The sequence below is a fragment of the Fomitopsis serialis genome (genome assembly GCF_022376445.1).
Source record: "Fomitopsis serialis strain Sig1Antser10 chromosome Unknown B0H18scaffold_26, whole genome shotgun sequence".
NCBI classification, from domain to species: domain Eukaryota; kingdom Fungi; phylum Basidiomycota; class Agaricomycetes; order Polyporales; family Fomitopsidaceae; genus Fomitopsis; species Fomitopsis serialis.
Genome location: NW_025954986.1, coordinates 80,583 through 107,471, shown reverse-complemented (window position 1 = coordinate 107,471; position 26,889 = coordinate 80,583). Strand labels below are relative to the sequence as shown.

Genomic DNA, 26,889 nt, shown 5'->3' with positions numbered 1-26,889 from the left:
ATGTACGGGGGACTGTACAGTGGTCTAGGTAAGAAGGAGGAGGACGGACAAGACTCCGAACGACGTGGGAGAGCTTCGAAGATGTCGAAGACTGTTCGAAGACGAGGGCTAAGCCTCGGAGGTAGGAGGGAGGGTTTCGACAGACGTGTCGAACGAACGGTGACAAGAGAGGCGAGCGACGGCAGGAGAAGAAGTGTAGAGCCTCTCGGGGCAACTACGAGCTGGCGAACGTACTGGCGAACTGACTGACTGACTTCGAACGTACTGACTGACTGGCGAACTTGCTGACTTTCGAACGTACTGGCTGGCTGACGAACCTCGCCGGCGCGAGGTGAGATTGAGAGGGTAGGGGGTCTCTGAGATTCGAAGGGAACAAGTCCCAGAGTATATACAGGAAAATACGGTCCGAAGACCAAGAGAGCCAAGAGAAATACAAGACATGATGAATGAAAGTGATAAGGAAAGCAGCCAATCGGAGAATGTCACAACGCTCGACCCGGACCTACTAACACATGAGAGAATCCAACTCGGCCTTCCGCAGGTTCCGCATAACGGGCGACCGTCCCCGAACGGCGAAGGACATAACCGGGGCCGGTGACAGTCCTCGAAGATATGAGACAGCTGCGGGAGTTCGCCTGACTTACACGAACATGCCGCACCTCGACCCAACTTCCGAAGCGTATGCTGCCCGCTACTACCGCCTCCTAGAGGTCCTCAAGACCGAGGGACTTGTCGAGCCGCGATACGATGCCAACAGTCCCGGAGAGTGGCTGGCTTGGGCTCACGGAGTCCGTTGGATGATTGTACGTGCCTCCGAACTTAGACTATCGTTCGAACCATCGAACCGACCTTCGAACAGCGATTCTTGTTCGAGTCCCGCAGTCGGGCCATCCTGCTGGCGAACGATACGCTTCCTGCTCCTAGGTCGTTCCCCGAGATCGACGAGTTGATGCGTTACCTCGACGAGGTCTTTCACCGCGATGGCAACCAGGGAGACATCCTAGGTTCGCCCTACCCTACGATCGCGTGGTCCGAGACCTTGGTACTGCTCGAACAAGTCAACCAGGCCGAGCGTCGTCCCCTCGCGAACCTGCAGTATCAGCGCGAGTCGTTGATCCTGTCCGACTTTCGCCAGCTGCCCGACAACCTCGAGTCCATGGGTAGAGCGATTCACAACATCGCAGTCGACCAGCGCCGCACGCACGGCACCCTCGTCGGGTTGCTCGAAAGCCTACTCGAGCGCGTCAACACTGATCGTGGCTCCGACACCGGTCCGTCTGTTCGTAGGGGTAGGGGTGGTGGTCACGGGTGTGGTGGTCGAGGACATAGATACGAGAGTTGCCGGGGTCGTCACTAGCTAGGTTGACGTAGCCATGTACTTGCTCCGGAGTCCTACCAATGTAGCGACGCTTCTAAACCACTTGCCTCTGCCACTAAGGGTTCCGAACATTGACACTTGAGCTTCGAACATCGGACGGTTCCCTCGAACGGGCGGATAGCGCGTCGACCATACGGACTTAGTATACTGTCGTACCGACCGTAAATCGCGTTTTCGGTGGGTAGGTGAGCTAAGGGCTCATCACCGCTCGGTTGTGCGCCTGTTCGTCAGCCGTGTCTGCGTGCTGGACGTTCACCCAGCGTGCTCGCGGTCGGCCTGTGTAGTGCTGCTCCGCGCCCTGTACCCGCCCGTCTGATTGCCTACTCACCTGCATGTCCGCACACACACCCGCTGGCCCACTTGCCGGAGTGCCCGCTCCTCCACCTGCTCATCCATTATCTGACGGCTCGCTGCGTCTACACGCAGCGCCGCATTGGTCCTGCGTGCTCCGAATCGCGGTCGTCAAGTCAGCTCGTTCATCTGTCTATGTCTGTACTCACCGCCGCCCATTCGTTGACTACAGTCCGTGTTCCGACTAGAGCTATCAGTGTGCTCGTGGTAGTGCACGCTCGAACGCGTGCACCGTTGCAGAAATGTGCTGGATGGGTAGGTCAATATCAATACAGGGCAACTCTTACATACATACCTCGACATCGCCGGGAAAGAGATCCCGGTGGTCGCGCAGCAGCATCTGCACGCCGAGGGCCTGCGCGTCGTGCATAGTATACTTGGTGGCCGAATCGAAGGCCTTAAGAAGGTTCATGAGCTCGGAACCGTTGTCATCAGATGCGAAGTTGTCGCCATCGACCTCGCAGGCAACCGCGAGGGCGTACAGACCAGACAGGGCAAGCGGGCGGGAGAGGCGAGAGCGAACGGGCGGGCAAGTGAGCTGGCAGGAGGGTGAGGGTGCAAGCGGGCAAGACAGGCGACGGGCAAGACAGGCGACGGGAAAGAGCGGGTGGACGAGCGAGCTAGTGAGAAACCAAGCGCGTGAGCTAACAAGAGGAGCGAGAGGACAAGAAAGAGCGGGCGAGCAAGAGCGGGAGGGTGGGCAAGCCAGCGGAGGTGAGAGTGGGCAGCTACCGAGGGTGGGGATAGGGCCGCAGACGAGACGCGTGAGAGCGGGCAGTGAGAGCGGGCGCGAGAGGGCAGGCGGGCGGACGGGCGCGAGAGAGCAGGACGGACACTGCGCGGACTGCTGGTAGACTCGATGGTTCGTCGACACACCTACCCAAGTAAAATACCTTATTGTAGAGTGATACGGAGTGTGCGCGAGCAGACGGGTGAGCTAGGGAGAGAGCGTGCTACCGAGTCGGCGAGCGAGCAGGCGGGTGGGCAAGAGGAGGAGACGAGTGGGAGAACGAGCAGTAGACAGCCTACAGGAAAGCTGGCGGTCGAGAACGGTGAGTGGCCGAGAACGGCGAGAGCGCTAGACAGGCGGGTCCCAGTGGGCGAGACGAGCGACGAAGCTACACGAGCAGGCGGCGAGGGCTGGTGAGCAGGCAGCGAGAACGGGTAAGCGGGCGGCGGGAGCAGTAGGCCACAGCGGCGGGTGGGTGAGAGCGGGCGTAAACGAGAGGGTGAGCGAGCGCGAGAGGATGGACGTGCACAGGAGGGCGAATGGGCAAATCCTCGAGAGGGCGGATGCGCTGGCGTCGCGACGTGGCACTCGCCAAGTCTTTAGCGCTCGAACTGTCGACGACTGCCGGCGCCAGAGTCCTGACCTGACTCCCAAGTCCTATCTCGCCCGCCTACTACTCGCCGCACGCGTCGACCCATCTGCCTACTCGCACGCTGTCTTGACATCCATGAACACTCGCTCGTCTGCACGTCTCCGCGCCATGCGCGTGGTTATCTGACCACTCACTTACCGGACCGTCGTATTCAACTCGCGACTCACCCACGACTGCTACTACCAACCATTTTGGCCGAACCCCACGCATCAAAGCCCCCCCGCCATCTCCTGGTCATACAGAAACGAACACGGAAGGAGGAGATAGCGGATGGGTAGAGCATGAAGCTTGAAGGGCGACTCGGGGAAGAGGGAGATTACAGCGAGCGCAAAGGCTCGAAACCACAGGTGCGCCCCCGTTCGATGTATCTTGGTCTCGCCTGCCCGTTCAATCGCTTGCATGCCCACTCGTTCGCGCCCTCACTCTCTCATCCGCCCGCCTGTTCATCCATCTGGTCTGCCCGCTCATTCGGGTCTTCGCTCGCTCGCCCACTTCTGCCTTGATCCGCGGAAAAGACCGTGCGCGCACGCGCCCTGTGAGCACATCGCATGGTATAGCCGCTTCGTCTTCCAGGGGCTGCTGACCGACGTGCTCGCCGTGCTCCCCGGACGACCACTGTCTGCCAATCCTTGCGCCCCTCTCTGAACATCTGTCCCGCCTCGGTACGCCACCACGTCCCCACATACCGGACGTACCTGGGTCCGACGAGATTCATGCGCGCATCCCTGACATGCTAGATGTACGCTCGCGCCTTCCGGACCTCGAGTTTACCGACATGCACGCCCGCCTCGACGACGTCCGCGCCCACGTCTCTGTTATTGACTTCAGCGCTCGTCACCATGCTCTCTGACTGTCGAGCTCTGCGCGCGGATCGACCGCGTCAACTCCCTCATCTCCTCCGTCCCTCGCACACGACCAGTTGTTCCACACGGTTCGAAGGCCGTATAATGACGAAGACTTTCGAAATCTACTCGGAGCTGAGGTTCGATGCACACTCGTCATTACTGAAAGCCTTGTCCGCGACGGCAACTCTGACTGATTCAACTTCTCCAGCGACCATCGCGCGGTCAAGTCCCTGCACACGACCGTCACCCTTCGCCCTCGACACGACCCCCTCCAACTCGCCGACCAATTCGGGCGCGGCCTCATGGAGCTCGACTAACAAGCCGCTGACAATGCCGAGCTCGACTTCACCTTCAGCGTGCATGCCTCCGCCAGTGCCGTCCCCGACTGCGCCTTCGCCGTCATTGCGAAGGACGAGCTGAAGAGCGTCCGCGCGCGTACCTCTCCTTCACCAAGACGACCGACCAGCCGTCCCTCCCGCCCTAGCTCACGGCCATGTTAGAGTTCGCGGACGTCGCCACGAACCTCAAGCCCCTCGGCGCGCTCGACCTCCCTGCGGTGCTCTCGAACCCATCTCCCTTGAAGTACTTCCGCCTGCTGTCGATCACTGACCAGCCCCACACCGGGCCCTCCCCCAGAGCCAGCGCGACAGCATCTCATCATCGAGCAGACACTTCCCCCACTGTCTGATGTGCTGCTATGCTAACCCTGATCCAAGCCGCCTTCCAGCTCGTCGACGCGATCGCGGGCGAGGGCAAGGACCGGGATACGTGGAGGCCTCGGCGCACAGCTGAGACCCGAGACGAAGAACAACTCGGCGCACAGCTCAGATCCGAGATGACGTGTCTGCGCGCGGCGTCGACTACCCTCACGCGCGTTATCCAGCTCCGGATCCCATCGAGTGCCGAGGCGTATGTGCTGCGTGCACCGTGCAGGCCGCGCCAAGAGTATGATCAGTGGGTGCGTCGAATACTCTCCCTCTCTCGCATCCTAGCATCACATTCCCCTGCTCACACTGGCCTGACACTCCCTCGTTTGTTTGCCCGCCGACTCATTCATTGGCTCACTCGTTGTCCCGCTGTTCTGCCCGTTTGTTCACGTACCCATTCATTTGTTTGCTCATTTGCCTGCTTGCCGATTGAACACTGCTCAAAGGACAGCTAGCCACATGCAAATATATTGTTTCCACCAGCCCCTCACTCGATGTTCGCCTCTGTTGCATACCTGTATACTAAATAGAGCTCGTGTACGAGACATTGATATCATACTCTCCTCATTCCACTTGTGATGTCTATGACCTGGGCCAGTTGTGCCCTGTGAATGGACCACCAGTGATGTTTTAGAAGAAGCTCTGATTTGCATGTTGATCAACATCTTGACAGACATAGCTGTTCAGTAACAGTAGTCATACTTATGTTTCAATGTGCTGAGGATTATGGAGGATTATGAACTATTAGCCAACAAGTATGGCTAACATGAATAAGACCTTCAGAGTATGAACTAAAATATCCATATTATTCTGATTAGTACTAATCATACTCAGTGAGATTGTCATTAGGACAATGAAACTAATTAGAGCTCAGATAGTCAAACTTATGGAATCTGGATTTTCCTGATGAACACAGAATGTCCTTGCCTGTTGCTCATTCGACTTCTGTTTCCAGTACATTCTCAGTGGCTGGGAAGGCTCTATCACCGATGCATCTCTCTTCCATGAGGCCAGGGATATGAGCCTTCCTATGCTGCCAGGGAAATACTATGTCGCGGATGCTGGCCTGCCTTCATGTGCTGGGCTACTGGTGCCGTATCGAGATGTGCGTTATCATCTGGCTGAATGGAAGCGCGCAGACATCCGGTAAGCATGTTTCCTTATTTGGTATGCATGTTCTGACAGAGTGTAGGCCTGCAAACAAGGAAGAGCTCTTCAACCTCAGGCATTCATGCTTACGTAATGTCATCGAGCGGGTCTTTGGTGTACTGAAGCGACAGTTCAAGATCCTCGTCATCGCACCTGAATACGGCATGGATATTCAAGCACGCATTCCTCCAGCTCTGGCAGGCATCCATAATTTCATCCGGAAGCATGACCCGGAGGAGTTTGCCGAGTTCAATGATATTGTGCAGGGTGTCTGGTACGGTGATCTCAGTGATGGACTTCCCACACGGAGGGAACAGGAGGAAGCAAATGACAGACGGGATCATATTGCACAGCAGATGTGGGACGACTACCAGCGGGTATTACGGGAACGTGGCCTCGCCGAACATGATGCAATGTACGTAGAATTAGAGTAAAGTAGGGTCCAATGCAAGCTTCCTCTCCATCCAAAGATCCCGAATCTCGCCCTCGTCCATTGCCAGGTATGTATCAGCAGCAGACGTATCCTTCTCGAAGATTTCAATGAGGCGGACAATCTCACGTGGTGTAAACCTCTCCTTTTGGACTTGTTTGATAGCGATGCGCCGGCGATAAGGTGTGTTCAGCAACGGGTTTGGTGCAGGTACCAGGTCGGGCTCTGGAGCAGGTTCGGGTGCAGGGTTCCGAGCCTGACCCGGAGGCGCACTCAACGCAACAAGACCATCACGGAAGACCTCATTGAACGCTGCGAGTTGTCCCCCGATGCCATCCATGAGGTTGACCATGGACTTTCGGGGCTTCTTGGCACTAGGGCTCGGTGCGCGCGGTGGCGGGTTACGTTTCGCACCACGGGGAGGAGTGGCAGGCCAGGAGTACTCATCTGCACGATCATCATCTGCATCTTCCGCCCCACTCCCTGCACCCACATCACTCCTCGCGCCCGCGCCCACGTCGCTCCTCGCGCCCGCACCCATGTCGCTCCTCGCATCCGCACCTGCGTCACTCCCTGCAGCAGCCTGCACATCCTCATCCTCATCCTTCTCCTCGTCTTCATCTTCGTCCCTTTCCTCATCGTGGTCTTTCTCCCCTTCCTCGTTCTGACGTTGCTGAGATGCTGCAGGATGGAATGCGTGCGTCCCCTTCACCTTGACAGGCATGAGTTCCTTCATGAGGTCGTAGAAGTCCCAGCCTTTGTTTCGGAACCTCTGGGCACCCTTGTTTTTCTATCTATCTGTTAGATACAAGCTTTTTCATAGAGGAAGCACACATGACTCACCTTGCAGAATGTCTGCCAGACTGACTCTGATTTTGCGTCAATGCTCGCGCCTGTCTTCGGGTCCCAATGAAACCCAGACTGTGACATGAGCTTCTCGACAAGCTTATATGTGTCTCGGAGCTGCTGAGCTCTGTCAGCTTCTGAGTATGCATGTACAGCTGGCCACGCACCCGCTTCCACTTTCCCTTGCATGATTTTGCTGTCTTGGCTCCACCGCCAGTCGTCACAGCCTGCACCTTCTGTACAGCATCACTCCAGATCCTATTCGGGAAGTTCACTCCATCTCCGGCTTCCGCCTTGCGGTCAATCAGGTGATGGAGCAGCGCGCGTGTGTCTTCATCCTTCCATTTGGTGTCTTCGGACATGCGGTGAGAAGAGCGAAGGTACGAGCGATGTTAATGCGAGCGGACACGTCGCCTCGACGCGGTACATCGCGCGGGGTCACTGACAGGTCACACAGGTCACACAAGCGTCACAAGCGCCAGCCACTGGAGAGCTCGAGACTCTGCGCGAGACGCGTCCGAGTCTCGCTGGGTTTCGCTCACCGAACGGGGCCTTAAGGTCTGTCGCCGTTGTTAAACGCGTAGACCAGGATATCGCCTGAGAGCGTCATCCGAGGAAACCGAGGCCAATCCACCCTCTTTCCTCCTAACACCCAGAGTGTTAGAGTACTTCTAGGTACTACGAGACTCAACATGCCCTAAAATACACGAAGTCAGAAAGAAAAATGTACCTGACGACCACGCTCACTGGTCCGATGGCCCACCCTACACTGAGCGCCCCTAGACTGAGCTAGCGCTGACCCGTCGGGCACGGCGCCAAAATTAAAGTTCCGGCCACCACCAAAACAACCTCAAACACAAGTGCCACCTGTGGCTGCACCCCTAAAACAAAGAACTCGACTGATATCGTCCGAAAAGAATGGATTGGAACTGAGTCCTCCTCTCTGCGATGCCGCCCTCCCAAGTGCTCCACCCTGGTTGCAAAACTCTCCTTTACCCACTATCATGTTAATGAGCGTCTAAAAAGAAAAATGCATACATCAGTGTCTCCATGATAACGTAACAGCGGATCTTCCCAACCGGCTATAATGTCATAAGTAAACGCTCAGCCCTCTGTTAAAAACTGGCCTCTCATCAGGGGACAAGAATCCCAGATAGCAGCGATGACACCCACCACCCCAACTAAACCTCCGCATCGACGATACAAACACTCCTTGAGATGGCCAAGAATACCAAAGCGCCCTGATCCATGGACCCCCACAGTCCTAGATCTCAATGCGCCAACGCCCTCGCCACCAGCACGTTGCCTCCCCATCCTCCACCCTTCGCACAACGCGTCGAATCCCTTGACGATTGAAGTGGATGGAATCCCTGAACGAAATGGTGCAACCTGGACGTGGACAGTGAAGAAACGCCCACTCTCCCAAATCGAGGCCGGCCAACCGGTCGTGCTCATTACCGGAGGATCACGTTCTGGGACCGGCCTCATCGAAGCAGTATCCGAGCTCCGGAGACACTGGATCACGTGGTCCCTCGCCGGATCACCGGGGATCTACGGGATCAGAGCTCCAACGTCATGGTCGAGACTCGCCGGTCGCGACAGAACAATCCATACAACCCTATACCACCTCTTACCGCCCCTACCACCCCCACACCTCTCTCTCACCTCGAACATGCTCATCCGCGAGAGCAACGAAAGCCCTTACGAATTTGAATCTGACGAGGAAGAGGAGGCAGAACCCTAACCGAGAGGCGGCATGGCAGGCACCGAATACGAGATTCTGAGGAACAATCACCGTAGTCTCGATCACTGTAACTACACGTCCCGCCCGCAGTAAGCTACTACATCCGGTCGATCATATTCGATATAGGGCGCCTCGCCCACTCTCAACACAGCACACGCGCGTAACTAGGAAACATCCCTACAAGTGCCACTGAAACAGTATCCTCAAATCCTATATCACGACGCGCGCCATCCCACGCACCGGGGACGGTAAAAAGAAAGAAGGTAATACGCTGCACTCAATAAGACGGACGGTGAAAGAAATCGTGTACGCACCAATACCTCTCGAGCACATAACTCACCGAGCCCAATCTCGCTACCAATAGCGCCGGAACGAACACGGATCGAGCCAGTGCGACGCGAACGGTCGAAAGGCCGAAGCTCGCGGCGAAAAATTTAGATCCGCGACCCCTTGCTCGCTAGATCGGACAACTGCACCGCCATACTAACAGATTAGCCGACCCGACATGCGCGCCATCCCTGGACATGGAAGCCCCGAACGTGAGACCAATGTGGCACAAAGGCCCCACAATCCCCGCCGGCAAGAAGCCGCATCCACTTTGGGACACCTGCCAAATATTCATTGCCAATTTCGATTAACAGGTGCTAAACACTCCCAACACCGCAGAACATACCTCGAGGTCAGGGTGCGTACGAAAACCTAAGCCGCCCTCCACCACTCAATCCCAATGATTTCAATGCCTTACACACTCCCAACTCACTCACCCCGAGAAAAAACGATAAACTCGGAAATCCACGCCAACTCTTCCTAAACAGAGAATCATAGACCTAGCCACCTACCAAAATCTGGCCGCACCCGCCTGTCCGCCATGTCGTACGCCCGATGACAAGCGCGAGAAGAAAATCACACAAAATTGAAATCCACGACTGCTACAACGCGAGCTGGAAACTCACGTCCATCAGAACGAACGCAAACGACAACGCACAGCCCGGTGCAGTGGACCCATCAACAGCTCTTACCTCATCCTTGGCCATGAGGATAAAAGGAGGCCTGAGGCTGCGCTATCCACATCCAATAGATATCTTGCTATCCTCTGTCTCCTGCCCAGCATGAACCAGAACAAATCCGCCTCCAACGATGGGACCGATTCGCCTCCTCGTCTCGTCAGGACTAGTTCGCCGCCCGGCAGACGCCAGACATCTCTCCCTGCCCGCTCCCCGCCCTCGCGCCTCACTGGAGCCAGCTCCGCCGCCTCTCCTGCCGGTAACCCCTGGGTCTCCCCCGAGCGATCTCCCCCGTGGAACGCACTGGGCTCTCTTACGCTGCTATGGCGGCAAGGCCTCTGTCACCTTCGCTCCCGGCCCCGAACCAAGTGCCGGCTACCGCCTGCGACAACCTCGAGACCGAGAACGCCACCACCGCCACTGCAGTCGATGCGAATTCCGCAAAGGATGACAATGGGCCCGCGTCAGTAGAAGTAGCAGCAGTTGAGGGAGGCAACGACGAAGAGGTCGTCGTTAAAAGTAAGCAGACTCATCTTTACAAAGCGCTCCCATCCCTGACTCCTACCGCAAGCCGAAGAAGCGGAGACCATGCTAGACACCTCCCGCACGAGGTCCGGAAAGAAATTGACGGCCTCTAAACAGAAAGCCAAAAAGCAGAGGGCCAAAAAGAGCGCGGCGGTAACCGGTAAGGCGAAACTGTCGGTGGGCAAAGGACACCCGGCTGCCACCTCCTCTACAGCCGCCACCTCCGCCGCCATCGTGCCAGCGCCCGAGGCCGCAGACCCACCGACGACCACGACACGGGCGGTCAGCGACACGCGCAAGCGCCGCCGTGTCTCTACCGACGTAGACGGGACAACAGCGCAGACCAGCACCATACCTCGCATCCAGGACCCAGTCGTCGCTCCAACACTCCCTGTGACACCCACCCAACGCGCCGGCGCTGCGGTGATCTCGATCTCGTCTTCGCCGATCGTTGATGACCTCCACGACCCACCAGCGGCTACGACGTCCGACATGGAGATGGACGACGTCGTCATGCTCGAAGGCGACGAAATCCCGCTCTCCACGGGGCAAATCCGTATGTTCTATGGCTTGCACCCTACCTACACCGCTGATGAGTACCGTCCGCGTCCCATCTTCGCTGCACCGGGATGTCTATCAGGACCTGGCGTCCCCGGTGCACAACCACCGCGCGTGCGTCAAGCTCCGGGTGCAACCTATATGGTCCAACGCTTTCTGGAGGAGCAATCGCAGCAGGAGACGAGTCCGTACGTCTTGGTCCGCGAGGACTTCGCAGGAGGAAACATTGAGGGTACGTCGCACGACGATGCACCACCTATGACCAATACTAACATACGGACATCTAACAAGACTTATACACTCCGGCGACATCCCCCCGTCTCGCCTACGCCAAAATACCGGTTGGACCGCCTCCCTCTCGGGAACCGTCAGCTGCGTTCAACCTCAGCGCCGACATGAACCCCTTCCTCGGCAGACAGGGAGACCCGCTCTCCCCAGCACTCTACACGCCCAAGGTTCACAACGCGCCTCTCTCCTCTCTTGATAAAGGAAAGGCCCCGCAACGTAATGCGACGGCCGGACCGTCGAACGCATCCCGAGACGTCGATCCCGCTACGTACCAGCGCCCTCCTCCTATCGTCCCGCCCACTTTTTCCCACCCACACCCGGTACACTACGCTCCTGGCCCTTTCCCTAACTTCCCACCTGCACCTGTCACGCCTATTTTCCCCACTGAGCCTACCATACATCACTTCCTTCCCATCCCGCCCACTGAGCCCGCTATTCCCGCCGAACCCGCCTTCCCGACAGGTCCTATCGCACCGCTTCCACAGGCGCACGGTTTCTCCGCCCCAGGTGCGATGACGCGGCCCCCGCCTGGCGGATGGCTACCGCTCCAAGGCGATGACTTCTTCTGGCCTTACGGAAACATGGAGCCGAGCCAACTAGCTGTATGGACGACTGATCCCGAGCCATGCGTTCTCCTCCACTTCCTGGGCCGCAGCGGGAACGACCCCGGGAACCACGGACGCGTCACCATGGCGCATACGATCCTCAGGAAAGTCTACGACATCCGATCTGCCTCGATCACGCAGCCCATCGCTGCGAACCCCCAACCTGCACCGAATGCGTACCCAACTTTCTACCGCGTCAGTGACATAACAATTCCGCAGCGCGACGCTCTACTCCGAGACCAGTGGATCTCCACAACGGACGGCACCATCGGCATAATCGCAGCCCCCCATGAGCCTCCTACGTTCATGGGAGGATTCCGCTATCCGGGACGACTGGCGCGCACGTCTTCAAACGAGGACATCGCAAGAGGCTTCCAAGACGGCTTCGAGTCTGAGGACCTCGGGCCATACATCACCGCGCTGTGGTGATTGCGAGTCCCCGGTGCGTGGACGACGCGGAAGGGAATTCTTGGTATCGGTGAAAACGATGGGCGGGGGTCGTTGGTACCAGTTGACGGTTGGCGGAGGAAGCGAGCGAGGTCCGTGGTACCTCGCAGAGGGAAAAGGGAGAATGGGGAGGTGTGCCGCACGCTTCGTCCGCGCTGTCCTTTAGTGAAGACTGCCTTTCCTGAGCCTGGTATACTCGATAGCCTTCCCTCCGACGTTCCTAACCTGAGTTCTCCTCGATCCTGGGCCTGAGCCTAACTTATGCGACCTTCCTTAGCCTGAGCGCGAGCCTGAGACGAGACCTGAAGCCTGAGATTGCCCGGCGCAACCTAGATACTGAGTCCTGAGAGGTAGTGGTAGGTAACTAACTCCCTCCCTCCTTCTGTCCCCCTTTCTAAGTCTCCTCCCGCCACCGTTTTCCCACGTCCTACCCTCGCTGGCACCCGTTCCTCTCCTCTCCCGTTCCTTCCGCACCCGCCGCGTCTCCTTCCGACCCCTCGCCGTACCCCCTCTCCAACTCCTTCCGCTCCCTCCGCCTCCTTCCGACGCCTCGCTATACCCTTCTCCAGCTCCTTCCGCCCCCTCCGCCTAGCTCTCAGTGTTTCCCCACCGTCTGCGATGCCTGCCGATGCTCCCCCGAACCCGTCCACCATCGTCTTCACCACCCGGTTCTACCGCCTCATCGATCTTCTCCGCGACGAACGTGTTGTCGAGCCTCGCCTGAACCCCGATAGCGACCACGAATGGCTTGCCTGGGCCCATGGAGCTCGGTGGTTAATCGTGCGTCTTTTCCTTCGTCCTTCGTCCTGATCCCCCTCTAAGCCGTCCCCCCCGCAGCGAATGCTCTTCGACTCTCGTTCCCGTGCGGTTGCCCACGGCGACGCTTCCCTTCCGCTCGTCCGCCGCTATCCCGACGTGCAGGAGCTGATCGAGTACCTCGACCAAGTCTTCCTCACTCTTCCGTCGCAGCATAGCTACGTGGGCGAACCCTTCCCTTTGATCGCCTGGGCCCCAAATCGGGTCACCGCTGAGCAGGCCGACGCAGAGATTGGTCGTCCCCTCCTTCCGGTTCGCTACTTGGAGCGTCCCTTACAGCTCTCGTCCTACCGCGCTTCGTCCGACAGCCTCGACAGCCTCCTTACTCGGTTCCAGGGCCTCCTAGACGAGTGCCGCACCGCTAACCGCGACGCTCGTTCCGAAGCTGTTCGTATCGCCCGGGGCTTGAATACGGTTGAGGGCGGCGTCCGCGACTTGCACGCCCGCCTGTCGGAGGGAGTCTACGTCCCAGACAGCTACTCCGGGGTACCTCGCCGCCTGCGGTTCGCGCCTGTTAGGGATGTCGATGATCTGGAGGAAGGAGAGGTTGAGGACGCCATGGGGGAGGAGCCTGTTGTCCATGTACTGTAGCCGTCTTCCTCCCGCGTGTTCTTATATTGGTTGTCCTTCCGCCGAGTCGTCCTTCCGCCAATGGATGTCGCTTCGCTCCGCATTACCTGGGCCTGAGTGCGTGTGTCGTTCCGGGCTCGTACCGCTGTTCCCATGTGGGCCTGCCCCACATCTACCCCCACCTTGAAATTTTGACCGTCCCCGGTCAGACTCCCCTCCTTCCCGATATGGTACTCCTCCGCCGCCTTCAGGATCGTCCCAAGTCTTGAGCGATCGGTGATCGATCACGGCCTTCTGCTCGCCTTGCTTCTCTGGCGCTTCGTCCAGCGCGTTGATTGGCCGGGATAGTCTCTTGATCGGGGAATCTTCTTCCGATCAGTGTGGCTGGGCCTCGTCTCCCCGCATATAAGGCTCGCCGCGCTCCTGCTCCTTCGTGCTCCTTCCTCCTCCCTCCTATCTCCTGTCACACATGTCTCGTCCTTCCCCGTCTCCTTCCGCCACTCTGGACTTCACCGCCGGTCTCCCCGACGAGGACTATCCAGTCCGCCTCGCCGCCTCCGCTGAACTGGTCTCCCTTGAGGCGCGAATCAGCGTTGTCGCCGCTCGAGAGCCGACCATGGGCCGCCATCCGTCGCACGCGCAGGCGGGCGCGTGGTTGATCTGGGGTCGCCAGTTATGTTACGCCTGGGTGAGTACCTCCGATGCCTCTCTCCCCGTCCTCCACGCTCACAGGTCCTTCCAGGCCGTGTACGACGTGCACCTCGACTACGTCCTCACCAACGGGCTGTTCGAGACGCGTTTGCGTCCCGAAACCGAGGCCGCTTTGGACGCCTTCTGGGAGCGGCTGGACGGCTTCGCCAGCCAGCCCTCCCGGTACCAGGGTTCCCTCCAGACCCTCCGGCAGGAGGCCCAACTGCGTGGCCGCCGGTACGGCTCGACTGGCTACTGGGCCGGCACCACCTTCGAGCTCTCCCCCGCCGTCCTCGCCACATCCCGTCGTCCCGCCTCTCGCGCTCCGTCCCCGTCGCCCGTGCCCCGTCCGTCCCCGCCCCCTGCCGTCGCTGCACACCTGTCTCCCGTCCCAGAGCCGGCCGGATCGCCCTCCGCCCATCTCCCGCCTCCGTCTCCCATAGAGTACGACGACCCGGTCCCCGAGCCCGCCGCTGACGACGAGCTCGTTCCCTCGTCCCTCGTCCCTCCCGCGGCCTCTGAGGAGGTTTCGGTGCCTGAGCCTCGGCTTTCCGTGGCCGGCCCGTTCGGTTTTCCGTTCCCCGAGCCGTCCTCCTCCTCCGGCGGTCGCTATGCTCGCGCCTCGTCCCTCTCGTTCACCGACCGAGACCCTTCCGTTCCGCCTCCCGCCTTCTCCATCCGCACCCCGCCGCCCGCGTCTTCGCCTTCCCTCGACCTGCGGGACCCCTCCGTCCCTCCTCCCGCTCCGTCCGCGTCTCCGCGGCCGCCCGGCTCCTCCCCTCTGTTCACTGAACGAGGCGCTTCGGCCCCTCCTCTTCCTCTTTTTGCGCCATCCCCGTCTCCGCCTGTTGCGCCTTCCATCCCCTCTCCGCCACCCGGTCCTCCTCGCGGAACTGCACTGTCACGGGCCCCGCCGACTCCGCCGCCCATCGATACGATTGAGGACGACAGTCCGGCCCGATCCATGTCGCCTCGTGCGCTGGAGGAGGCGATTTTCGCCAGCAATATTGGCACCCGACTGTACCGCCCGACCCAGCCGTCCTCCCCTCCCGACCCTCGTCCGTCTCGTCCGATGCCCCGCCGCGTTCACCTCAAGCTTCCGAACCGTGGAGCCGTTCCCGACGTCTCACCCTCCCCGACCATTGTCCTTCCGTCCCCCGCCCTCCCCGACAAATTCCCTCCGGTCCCGCAGCGCACCTCTAACGCCGAGCGCCCTCGGTATGGGCCGTTCGTCTATTCACCGACTACCCCCTGCCCCGAGTGCCGTCGGAACGGCTTCCGCTGCCGCATTGATGCCCTTCCGTGCCATGCGTGTGCCGCGTGTAGTTCGCGGAAGAAAAGGTGCGTGTTCAGCGCCTTCAGTGAGTTCCCGGTCTTCTTCCGCCTCTGCCTCCTGCTCACTCATCCCCTTGCTTTCCAGAAGAGGGAGCTCCAAGCTTCTTCTACATTGGCCACCATCCCGACCTTCCTCGATCCGCCCTTGACTCGTATGACTGGGTCACTGCCCCCGGGGGCACCCTCGTCGGTCCCCGCCCCTCGGACGTCCGATCTGACTTCCCGTTCCGCGGTGCTCCCGCGCCGCCTCCTCAGCCTCCCGCTCCTTCCCCATCCCTCGAGCCGGTCGCTGGTCCCTCGCGGCCTCCCCCGGTTCGTTCGGTCGCACCCGCCGCCCCACCTCGCCTCCGGACTGTCCAGGATCGGCTTGATTGGATGGCCAGCCGATCTGGAGAACTCCAGCAGTTCTTCCACCGCCCCGGTATGCTTGGTGCCCCCGAAGTCCCCGATCCGGAGGACGAACACGATGAGCTCGACGAAGATGTAGAGATGGAGGGTCCCGAGAAGCCCGAGCCGGAATGTGAGTCGGAGGAGGGTCAGTAGGTAGTCGTTTCCCCGTAGTGAATTGCTCGTTCCGATGTACTTGCCTCCGTGCGGTACCGCGCGTGTACAATGTATCTCCCCTTTGCCTCCGCGAGCCCTGCCTACCCTCCCGGTCCTCGGATTACCCGCCTGACAAGCTCCCCCGGCACGCGTCCTTCTTCCCCGTTCGACCGCGAATGGGGCCTCCGTTGATCCCCAATCACCTCAAGGCTTCCGCCCCGTGCGCCTAGTTAGTTGATCTCATTGATTTCGAGTGATGCCGACGCCTCGCGCCTACTGATCCTCCTCCCTCGCCTTCCATCGCTCATTCGTATTCCCACTATCCCCATCGATCTGTCCCTGCCTCGGGTGCACTACCCGCTCCCCCGTTACTGCCTCGTTCTTAAGTTCCCCTCCAGGCCGTCACGCCTCCCCGCATTGTTTTCCCCTTCGCCCGTTCCCATGAGTGGCCTTCGGACTCGCATTCCTCCCGCCGCTCGCCGTCCCTCCAGCGTCGGGCACCGTCCCTTCTTCGACCCCGACGAGATTCCCCTTCCGTTCCCCCCATCGCCCTCACCCGTCGACCCTTCCGCGCCCGTCCCGATCTCCACCCTTCCTATCGAGGAGCGCCTTACCCGTCTTGAGGCTTCTTCCGCCCGGCAGATCCGCCAACAGGAGCGCATCTGGGACGAGTTCGTCGAGTTCCGCCGCACCGTTAACACGATGCTCGAGAGTCACGCCAGGGATATCGATCGCGGAGACACACGCATCGCGATCCAAGTTAACGGACTCCTTGATTTGTTCCTGGAGCACCGGAGGAACTACGAGTCCTTCCTTAACACCCAGCGACGCCTCGAGATCCGCGCCGGCTTCGATTGTGGCACCGTTGACCGTCGACTCGACACCCTCGCCGAGAAGGTCCGCGCCCTGGAGGCCTTCCGGGGTTATATCCGATCCCGTCTCGACACTATCCAAAACGATTCCTCCGTCCAGGCCGCCCTCGACGTCATCGAGACCCAGCTCTCATACGTTCTTGAGCATATCCGCTCCACCCCATCCAGCTCGTCTGCCCATCCCTCTCCGCCCCTCCGCGGGTCACGCTCTCCTTCCGACGCGACACCCGCACCTTCCGCCCCCTCCGCTTGACTCCCCGCCTCCCCTTCTCCCTGTCAATCCCCTTCCTCCGTGTCCGACTCCTCCTCTTCATCGTCCACGCCAAACCGCTCTTCAAGCTCTTCGTTCTCATCTGGTAGGTACTCCTCCCATTCTTCTAAGTCCGTGATCTCAACCCGCGCCTTGTCCCTTCCGCGATAGGGTATCACCCGGAATGCAGCGTATCTATGCCTAGACACACTCCCGTCCAGTTCCGCGAGGATGTATGATCCTCCCTCCGTCCGCCGTACCACGATCATTGGGCCCAGGTACCGTTGCTTCGCCTTCCGACTATGTTCCGTCTCGATCTGGGAGTTCCGTACTAGCACTAGTTCTCCAGGTTCGAACTTGTAGTCCTTGATAGTATGTTCGTTCCGCTTAATGAACTCCTTGACCGACCTATACCTCGCCTTAAGTACCTTCCGATGGATCTCGTTAAGATCCTCCCTCCGCTTCAGCAGCTGTCGCGCGCGATGCGCGATGAACTCTTCCTGCGTGAGCATTTCTTCCGGTGCCGGGACCAGGTAGGTTGCTTCCGCCAGGTCAAATGGGAAGATGGGTTCCACCCCGTGCATGATTCGGTATGGCGACATCCCTGTGCTTTTCTGTATCGACACTCGTTCCGCCCAGAAAACCGCGTCAATTACCGAAGGCCACTTCGACTCGTTTCCTCCGCAGAGCTTCATCGTCGCCTCACGCACATCGAAGTGCCTCCGCTCGACGATTCCGTTCGCTCTTGAGTTATACGGCGAGATCTTGATGTGACGGATCCCGTACTTCTTCGCCAGGTATTCCATCGCCGCGAGGAACGCGGGACCATTGTCCGTCACGATCTCCGCCACCGCCCCCCACCGGCAGAGAATGTCTTCGTAAATCCACGCCCCGAGTATCGTCCCCGTCTCCTTCCGCAGCTTCCGGAACTCCGGATACGACCCAAGCGAACACCTCCCTTGGACCACCATCTTATATCCTCCCGCGGCAGGCATGTGCATCGTGTCCATGTACACCTTGTGGAATAGTCCCTGCGGTATCGCGACCGTCGGAGGGATCTTCAACCGTTGCATGCTTCTGAGCTGGCATGCGTGGCAGGTGCTCACGTACCACCGTACGTCCTGGTCCAGAAACGGCCACCAAAAACGTTCCAGCAGCCTCGTCCGCACCGTAAGTACTCCCTTATGTCCAAGGTCGTCGTGTGCCTCCTTCAACAGTCCCAACCTCCGTTCCCTCCGAATCACCCGCTTGTGCTTCCCGCCTGGATCTCGTCGCCAGAGTTTCCCTCCGCGTAAGAAGAACCGTCCCGCCTTCCGCACGAATCTCCTGAACGCTCCCTCGTCCGTCATTCCTTCCGGTCTCTCGGTAGTCTTCAGGAACTCTTCAATGCGGACCAAATCTTCTTCCGCCGCGTCTGCTTTGTCGTGCTGCGGAATTTCAACCCCTTCCGCGCCCACGACCATCTCCCCACTTATCAGGCAGAGCACTCGCTCCTCCTCCCGCGCCCGCAGTCCCTTCCGCCGATAGCTCGGCTCACTGGAGTTCCAAGTTTCGATCGTAAATGCGCAGGCCTCGTCGATCCACTCCTCAGGATCCCCCTCCTCGTCCGGGTCTTCCTCCGCTCTCTCCCTCCGCGACAGCCCGTCTGCTCCGGAGTGTAGCACCCCTGGAACATGCACTAGCTTGAAGTCGAACAGTAAGATCGCCGCTATCCACCGATTCATGGCTGCGTTCGGCTGGATATCGGGGTTGTTCAACATTCCCTTAATGTACTTCGTGTCGACCTCGACTTCCAGCTTCCGCACCCCGATGATGTGGATCCTCGACGCCCGCAACGCTCGAAAGAGTCCGTATAGCTCGACCTTAGCCTGTGAATATCGTGACTCCCGTTCGTTCCACGTTATAGACCCGAATCGACTTGGACATTTCCTTCCCTTCCCGTCCCGCTGGAGCAGGACAAATCCAACCCCGATTACCGAGGAGTCCACAGCTAGAATCACCACCCGATCCACTGTATAGTCGATCGGAAGGAGCGCAGGGCAGTTCACGAGTGCTTCTTTCAGTGTTTCCATCGCCAGCTCTTCTTCCGCCCCCCATCCGAAGTCAACCTCCCTCCGCGTCAACCTAGTGAGTGGCCTCGCGATCTTTGAGAAGTCCTTGATGAAGATCCGAACCAGCCCCATCGTCCCAAGGAAGCCCGCACGTCCGTCACCGTCTTGCACGCTGGCCAGTCGCGGATCTTCTGCACCCTTGCATCGTCAGGCTCCCTTCCGCTGTATGTGCACTTATGTCCCAGGACTACCACGTCCGGTACGCACAGATGTGCCTTCTTTCCCGAGAACGTCCCTCCGACGGCACCCATCCTCTGGAGGATGCGGTTCATGTTCTCCAGGTGTTCCCACACGAATCGCCTTATGCCTGGATTCCCTCCGATGGTCTCGTACCCTCCGCCGGGAAGCTCGTACCTAGTTTTCGGCCCTTTTGCGTTCACGTCATCAGCGAATGGTATCGTCACGTCCGGAATCTCGTCCTGCATGATGAACGTTACGTCCCCATGTACGATCTGCATCGCGTTCGTATATCCCATCGGTACTGCCGTCAATCGCAGGGCCCCCAGTGGTGACTGGAACGTTGTGAGGTCCCTCGACCGAATCGCCAGCCCCCGCTGATCGAATGCTACGAACAAATCCAGGGCCCCGTAGCATGCCCTTCCGCCAAACGATTCCGCCAGCTGCTCGATGAACGGAGGGACCGCCGCATCCTTGATCGTAACAGCGTTTAGTGGCTGCAGGTCGTGTACCAGTCGGAGAGACTTTCCATCCTTCTTGACCACGCAGAACCATCGCGAGCGATACGACGAGCTTGATGGCTCGTACACCCCGGACGCGATTTTGTCCTTGATGATGCGGACGACCTCGTCGTAAATACCAGGAGGAATCGGGATGTTCTTCAGTACCCACGGAATGTGCTCGACCGTTGGGATTACCACAGGATCGAAATACTCTTCCCTCAGCCGCCCCTTCTCCGTCTCATCCCACGCAAATACTTTGTCGTGCATCCCTACGAGCCAGTCCACCAGCTTCGCCTCCTCCGGCCATAGGAATCCGCTTCGTCCTACGTCTAGTGCGTCCCTCCGTTCCTGCGTGTACCTTCCGCGCGGAATGAACTCCGGCGCGACGATCGGCATAACGGGCATGCCCGCTAGCGGATCGGTCGGCGCCCTTCGCACCACCCTAAACTCCTCGGGGAGCGTTGCGGCCACTGGTCGTACCTTCCGAGCCACCTTCTTGTAGGCCAGCACCTCGATTGCCATCCCCGTTTCTACTTTGAACACCTCCTCCTCCTCCCATCCGTCTTCCTCCTCCGCCCCATCTCCAGACTCATACTCTCCTTCCGTTGCGTTGCGATCTCCCTCCGCCCGCTCGAAATCCTCCCCCGCCGATTCGTAGTCTTCTTCCGCCGGCTCGCAGTCCTCCTCCGCTGAACCATATCCTCCTTCCGCAGACTCGAGTCCCTCATCTGCCGATTCGTAGTCTTCTTCCGCCGACTCGTAGTCCTCCTCCGCTGACTCATCGTATCGTTCTCCATCCCCACGCGCTCCTCCCGCCGGCTTGTCTCGACATCCTTCAGTCTCGTCGATAGTCTCTCTGCCTCCCACATCCCCATACTGAGCAACGGTCTCGTGTATTGCGTCGCTAAAATCCAAGGATTCGTTACAACTCGGGAAATGGGTATCTGCAGAGTCCATCGACGATCCATAGTCGCTAAGCCTGTCGGTAGGCGCTCCCGTTCCTTCCGCACCCTCTCCGTCCCAGACATATACTGAATAGTGGCCCATAAGATCGTCTCCGCTCGCGTTGCTTGCATCATCGACTTCTAAAAATCCTCCGCGGGAGGATCTTCGGCCGGGCGTCCCTCACTCTTCTTCTTCGACCCCGCGCGGCGCTCGAAGGACGGTACCATCACGCGGCGGTTGCTCTGCGGATCGGTAAGGACGACCGTCTGGCTTCCGTCCTTGAAGTCCCGGGTCTCGCAACAGCTCGCGGCGAAGAAGGGCCGGCCCAGGAGCACCTCGAAAGGAGCGTCCCTTACCACCTGGACATTCATGACGATCTTTACCTCGTCGTCGAACACGAACTCCATCCCGATGGCCTTCCCTATCGTCCGAGTGGTCGTCTTGTTCGCGCTTTCCATTACGCATCCTTCGTCGGGGCGAAGACTCCCTCCGACGCGCTCCCAGATATCCTTCCGCATCAGGACCATCTGTGCCCCTGAGTCCAGGATGCACGCCGCCCTTCCGACGCCATTGATCAGCGGCCGCAGCTCCCGCAGCGTCAAGGAGTCCCAGTACCCGCTGTCGAATACGTTCCCTCCGCTAGACAGCTCGGTGGTCCCCACGTTCCACACCGCTTCCTCCGCCATGCCGGCGACCTGCACACGTTGCGTCTTGATCTGCTCGTCAACTACCTTCCGAAACTCCTGGCTGATCTCGAGAATCTCGCCCCAGCTCGCCTTCTGATCGCTCTCGTACATCATCCGCCGCGCCAGATCTTCGGCCTTCGCTCGAGGGTCCTTTCCCTCGTTGATCTTCGCCTGGAACCGATACTGTGGTTCGGCCGTCCGCCCTTTCCCCTGATCCCTCGCCACCGGGCCTCCTCCGCTCGTTCCGGCTGATACCCCCTTTGCTGGGATGCCCGGCGGCTTCCCAACCGCCCCGCGCACAGTTCCTCCGCTGGGCTTGCTTCCGCGCGCATCCTCTTCCGCTGGAGGATCCCTAAAAGATACCTTCTTCCCTCCTCCGCGCACTCGAGCCGCCTCCGCCGCTAAGACACGTGCACGTTCCTCTAAGTCCTCGGCGCGCCTGAGTGAGTCCTCTTCCTCGGTCGTCTCCTCGACCGTATATCCTTCGACGATCTCTACAATGTTCGCTCCTAGATGCGGCGGCCCATCCCGAATTGCCCGTCGTTCCCTCCGACGTTCCCTTGCTGCTGCGGCTGCCCTCCGTTCCCTCCGCCGGCCAAGTTAGCCATCCTGGCCTCGATAGCGTCGATCAGGAATCCGCCTCCATACCGCGACACAAAACCCCCATCGGGGAAGCGTATCTTCTGTTCGTCATCGAGCCTGATCTTCCCCGCACGGAGGTATTCCCTGACTTTCCTACACTCGCGCAGGAAGTGTCCTATCTCCCCGCAGAAGTTGCATGTCCTGGTCCCGAACCCTCCACCTCCGCTGTACCCTCCGCCTCCGCCGCCATACCCTCCGCGCCCAGGTCCTTGAGGCTGGTATCCGAAGACCGGTCCTCCCCGACCCGTTCCTCCGCCGTACCCCCCGCTATTGTAGTTCGCGCTCGTGTAGGCTCCTCCGCCATAGTTCCCCGCTCCGTACCCTCCTCCGCCGTAGTTTCCGGCAGTGTACCCTCCTCCGCGGCCTCCTCCGCTTCCATGCGTCTGCTGGAGTGCCCCTAGCGCCGCCACGAAGGCTCGGCTCAGGGCTTCCTCCGTCATCGGTTCCTGCTTAACGCCAGATGACCCCCCTCCTCCGCCGCTCCCGCACCAGTACCCCCACCTTGAGTGTTGCCTCCGCCGCCGTAGCTGACCGCGCTGAGACACTGCTGCGCTGCCCCATGCAGCTGCTCAAGGCTGTATCCTTTCGCGGGGTCGACCGTAGAGTTGACAATCTCGACCCTCCGACGGATCGCGTCCGCCGACTTCGCGTCGAATCCGGAGAGGTACTTCTGGTGCACCTGCGACTTAGACACCAGCCCTTCCGTCATTAGGTAGCGGGCCACCGGAAGGAACTTTCGATAGAACTCTGCCTCCCCACTGCGCGTGTCCGTCCCGGCACTCAGCCCGGCCGCCGCAATTGCGTCCAGATCGGTTTCTAGATATTTGGATGCTCCGTCCGACCCAGGGTACAGCTTCACGATCCCCTCCTTATACTGCTCGAACGTCGGGTTGTCGGGGACGGTTACAGTGCCCCACAGCTCATACTGATCGGGGTTCAGGTACCTCTGAGCGTACCGAATCTTCTCCTCGTCGACGGTGATGTTCGCGAGCCCCAGAAGATCGGAGACGTCCTCGAAGTAACGCGCGAGCGACCGGGGCTGATCATCGAATTTTGGAGCAATGCGATCCCCGCGGACGGGCATACTGCGTGGCTGGATAGCGGCCATTTTATTTTCTGGTTGGGCGGAAGGAGTGCGGAGGAAAGGGGAACGAGCTCGAGACTCGTCGGAGGGAGTAACAGATGAGACGGAGGAAATTGTCTCCGATATGTCGGAGGGAATTGCGAGATACGGGATTAAAGGGACTACGAGCAGGGGTATGGTTTCGTCGACAGGCGACGATGGCAGTGATGCGTATATTGAGACGGGTGATTCTGGAAGTGGAACATTGATGGGATATGGTGAGGGAGGAAGCGGAACCGAGGCCGGCACCGATACGGGGCTGCCCACTGACTTGGTCGAGGAGGAGAGCGCGGACGGGGTAGAGTATGCTCGCCGCCGAGGTACGTTTGCTAATGGGATCGACTCGCTCGACGCTGAGCTTCGAGTTGGTGATGATGCAGGTGCAGAGGTGAGGGTGCTGTCAGCCGGATCGAGGAACAGGTTCTCTCCGTCACTGTCGTCAGCGCGCGGAAGGGGAATGCCGTCTAGTGCGGGTACCCTGAGCGATGGGTCGTACGGCGAGTCCGGGGAGTGATGTACGATAGCGAGCTCCTCGAGTAGACTTCTCGTAGGGGTGCGAGGCTCTGAACGATTAGGGACGGTAGCAAGAGTTTTCGCTCGGGACCGTGTGATAGGCAGGATGACGTGGCACCCGGGGTTGGGTCAACAAGATTTTACCAACGAAATCCCCCTCGCGGTGGGCTCCAGTTGTGGTGATTGTGAGTCCCCGGTGCGTGGACGACGCGGAAGGGAATTCTTGGTATCGGTGAAAACGATGGGCGGGGGTCGTTGGTACCAGTTGACGGTTGGCGGAGGAAGCGAGCGAGGTCCGTGGTACCTCGCAGAGGGAAAAGGGAGAATGGGGAGGTGTGCCGCACGCTTCGTCCGCGCTGTCCTTTAGTGAAGACTGCCTTTCCTGAGCCTGGTATACTCGATAGCCTTCCCTCCGACGTTCCTAACCTGAGTTCTCCTCGATCCTGGGCCTGAGCCTAACTTATGCGACCTTCCTTAGCCTGAGCGCGAGCCTGAGACGAGACCTGAAGCCTGAGATTGCCCGGTGCAACCTAGATACTGAGTCCTGAGAGGTAGTGGTAGGTAACTAACTCCCTCCCTCCTTCTGTCCCCCTTTCTAAGTCTCCTCCCGCCACCGTTTTCCCACGTCCTACCCTCGCTGGCACCCGTTCCTCTCCTCTCCCGTTCCTTCCGCACCCGCCGCGTCTCCTTCCGACCCCTCGCCGTACCCCTCTCCAACTCCTTCCGCTCCCTCCGCCTCCTTCCGACGCCTCGCTATACCCTTCTCCAGCTCCTTCCGCCCCCTCCGCCTAGCTCTCAGTGTTTCCCCACCGTCTGCGATGCCTGCCGATGCTCCCCCGAACCCGTCCACCATCGTCTTCACCACCCGGTTCTACCGCCTCATCGATCTTCTCCGCGACGAACGTGTTGTCGAGCCTCGCCTGAACCCGATAGCGACCACGAATGGCTTGCCTGGGCCCATGGAGCTCGGTGGTTAATCGTGCGTCTTTTCCTTCGTCCTTCGTCCTGATCCCCCTCTAAGCCGTCCCCCCCGCAGCGAATGCTCTTCGACTCTCGTTCCCGTGCGGTTGCCCACGGCGACGCTTCCCTTCCGCTCGTCCGCCGCTATCCCGACGTGCAGGAGCTGATCGAGTACCTCGACCAAGTCTTCCTCACTCTTCCGTCGCAGCATAGCTACGTGGGCGAACCCTTCCCTTTGATCGCCTGGGCCCCAAATCGGGTCACCGCTGAGCAGGCCGACGCAGAGATTGGTCGTCCCCTCCTTCCGGTTCGCTACTTGGAGCGTCCCTTACAGCTCTCGTCCTACCGCGCTTCGTCCGACAGCCTCGACAGCCTCCTTACTCGGTTCCAGGGCCTCCTAGACGAGTGCCGCACCGCTAACCGCGACGCTCGTTCCGAAGCTGTTCGTATCGCCCGGGGCTTGAATACGGTCGAGGGCGGCGTCCGCGACTTGCACGCCCGCCTGTCGGAGGGAGTCTACGTCCCAGACAGCTACTCCGGGGTACCTCGCCGCCTGCGGTTCGCGCCTGTTAGGGATGTCGATGATCTGGAGGAAGGAGAGGTTGAGGACGCCATGGGGGAGGAGCCTGTTGTCCATGTACTGTAGCCGTCTTCCTCCCGCGTGTTCTTATATTGGTTGTCCTTCCGCCGAGTCGTCCTTCCGCCAATGGATGTCGCTTCGCTCCGCATTGCCTGGGCCTGAGTGCGTGTGTCGTTCCGGGCTCGTACCGCTGTTCCCATGTGGGCCTGCCCCACAGCGCTCATCACCGCCGACATCAGGTCCGGCGGCAGATGGCGGCACCTGTCCGTCGACGACGCATGCCGCCTCGTACTCCAATCCATACGCGTCCGACGAATCCGGCTACGTGAAGGACAAGACGAGGAACCAATCGCGCTGCTCTACGTCGAATCCCCCACTGCTGACGCTGCGGAGTGGATCAACTTCCGGGACCGCGTACGTGGGCATGTCTACGGTGGACCGTACGCAGGACCTCCCGAGCTCATCGAAGATACGTTCTTCTGCATGTATTGTCACTCATCCGACCACCCTACAGTCGCCTGCACCCTGCCGTCCACGCCTGGATGGCACGGCCCCTCCATCGCTGAAGCTCGCGAGTCCCTCACGAGAGACCGCCGAGGACAAGGCAACGGACAGAACGGAAGAGGTGGTCGTGGTGGTCGTGGTGGACGAGGCGGTCGCGGCGGCAGAGCACGGGGAAATGACTCTCGCGGTCGTCGTAACGGTATGAACTAGTCGGACGCTATACATATGTGATCGCCCTAGATGTACCCTGTATCTGATAACAAGTACTCTCGCAACAAATATACGTCCTCTTTCGCGTATCCTCGACATGTTAAAAACATCTCGACAACCCTCCTCTCATGACTCAGATACAACCCAAATACGAATCACAGGATAGGAAAATCTCATAAACTCATCTCACTAACCACACGACACCCGGGAACGAAGCCCACACTTACTGACTGCGAACGCAGGACAGGAAAGCTTCCGAACCGCCGTGCCGTTCCTCTTACAGCGAGTGGGCACTATTTAGACTTGCCCCAGGCTGAGAAGCCGAAGCTGCCGAGGCAGCGTGTCCCCTGAGGGAACCAGGAGTGTTCCCCGCACCTGACAGATCGTTGTAGTCGGAATGTGTAGCGCAACGGTGAACAACATAAATCTAACCAACCATACGGACGATCTCACAACAACTGGCTTACCTCTCCTCCATCAGAGAGAGCTCAACGCGTCCCCCGCCCACGCTGGTCTCGATGATCAGATGGAGGAACCTGGAGACGGGGCTGCCCCTCTGCACTCCCTGACACAACCGGTTGCAGGACCAAGGCCTAGGGG

At 59.6% G+C, this 26,889-nt stretch overlaps 3 protein-coding genes across 3 annotated transcripts; 2 read left to right on the top strand and 1 right to left on the bottom strand.

The window, feature by feature from the left end:
• Positions 1–6,939: 6,939 nt before the first annotated feature.
• B0H18DRAFT_846756 (uncharacterized protein) lies at positions 6,940–7,450 on the bottom strand (the record flags this gene model as incomplete). The annotated part of the gene is made up of 3 exons (XM_048039565.1): positions 6,940–7,032; positions 7,077–7,205; positions 7,256–7,450. Coding segments are annotated over 3 exons (417 nt in total), but the record flags the coding sequence as incomplete, so codon positions are not given.
• Positions 7,451–8,250: 800 nt separating this feature from the next.
• B0H18DRAFT_1118260 (uncharacterized protein) lies at positions 8,251–8,832 on the top strand (the record flags this gene model as incomplete). Its single annotated transcript, XM_048033759.1, has 1 exon — positions 8,251–8,832. One exon carries the CDS (start codon positions 8,251–8,253, stop codon positions 8,830–8,832), a length of 582 nt encoding a protein of 193 aa, XP_047894374.1.
• A 1,327-nt stretch (positions 8,833–10,159) lies between these two features.
• B0H18DRAFT_1118259 (uncharacterized protein) lies at positions 10,160–12,241 on the top strand (the record flags this gene model as incomplete). Its single annotated transcript, XM_048033758.1, has 3 exons — positions 10,160–10,355; positions 10,408–11,151; positions 11,211–12,241. 3 exons carry the CDS (start codon positions 10,160–10,162, stop codon positions 12,239–12,241), a joined length of 1,971 nt encoding a protein of 656 aa, XP_047894373.1.
• Positions 12,242–26,889: the final 14,648 nt, after the last annotated feature.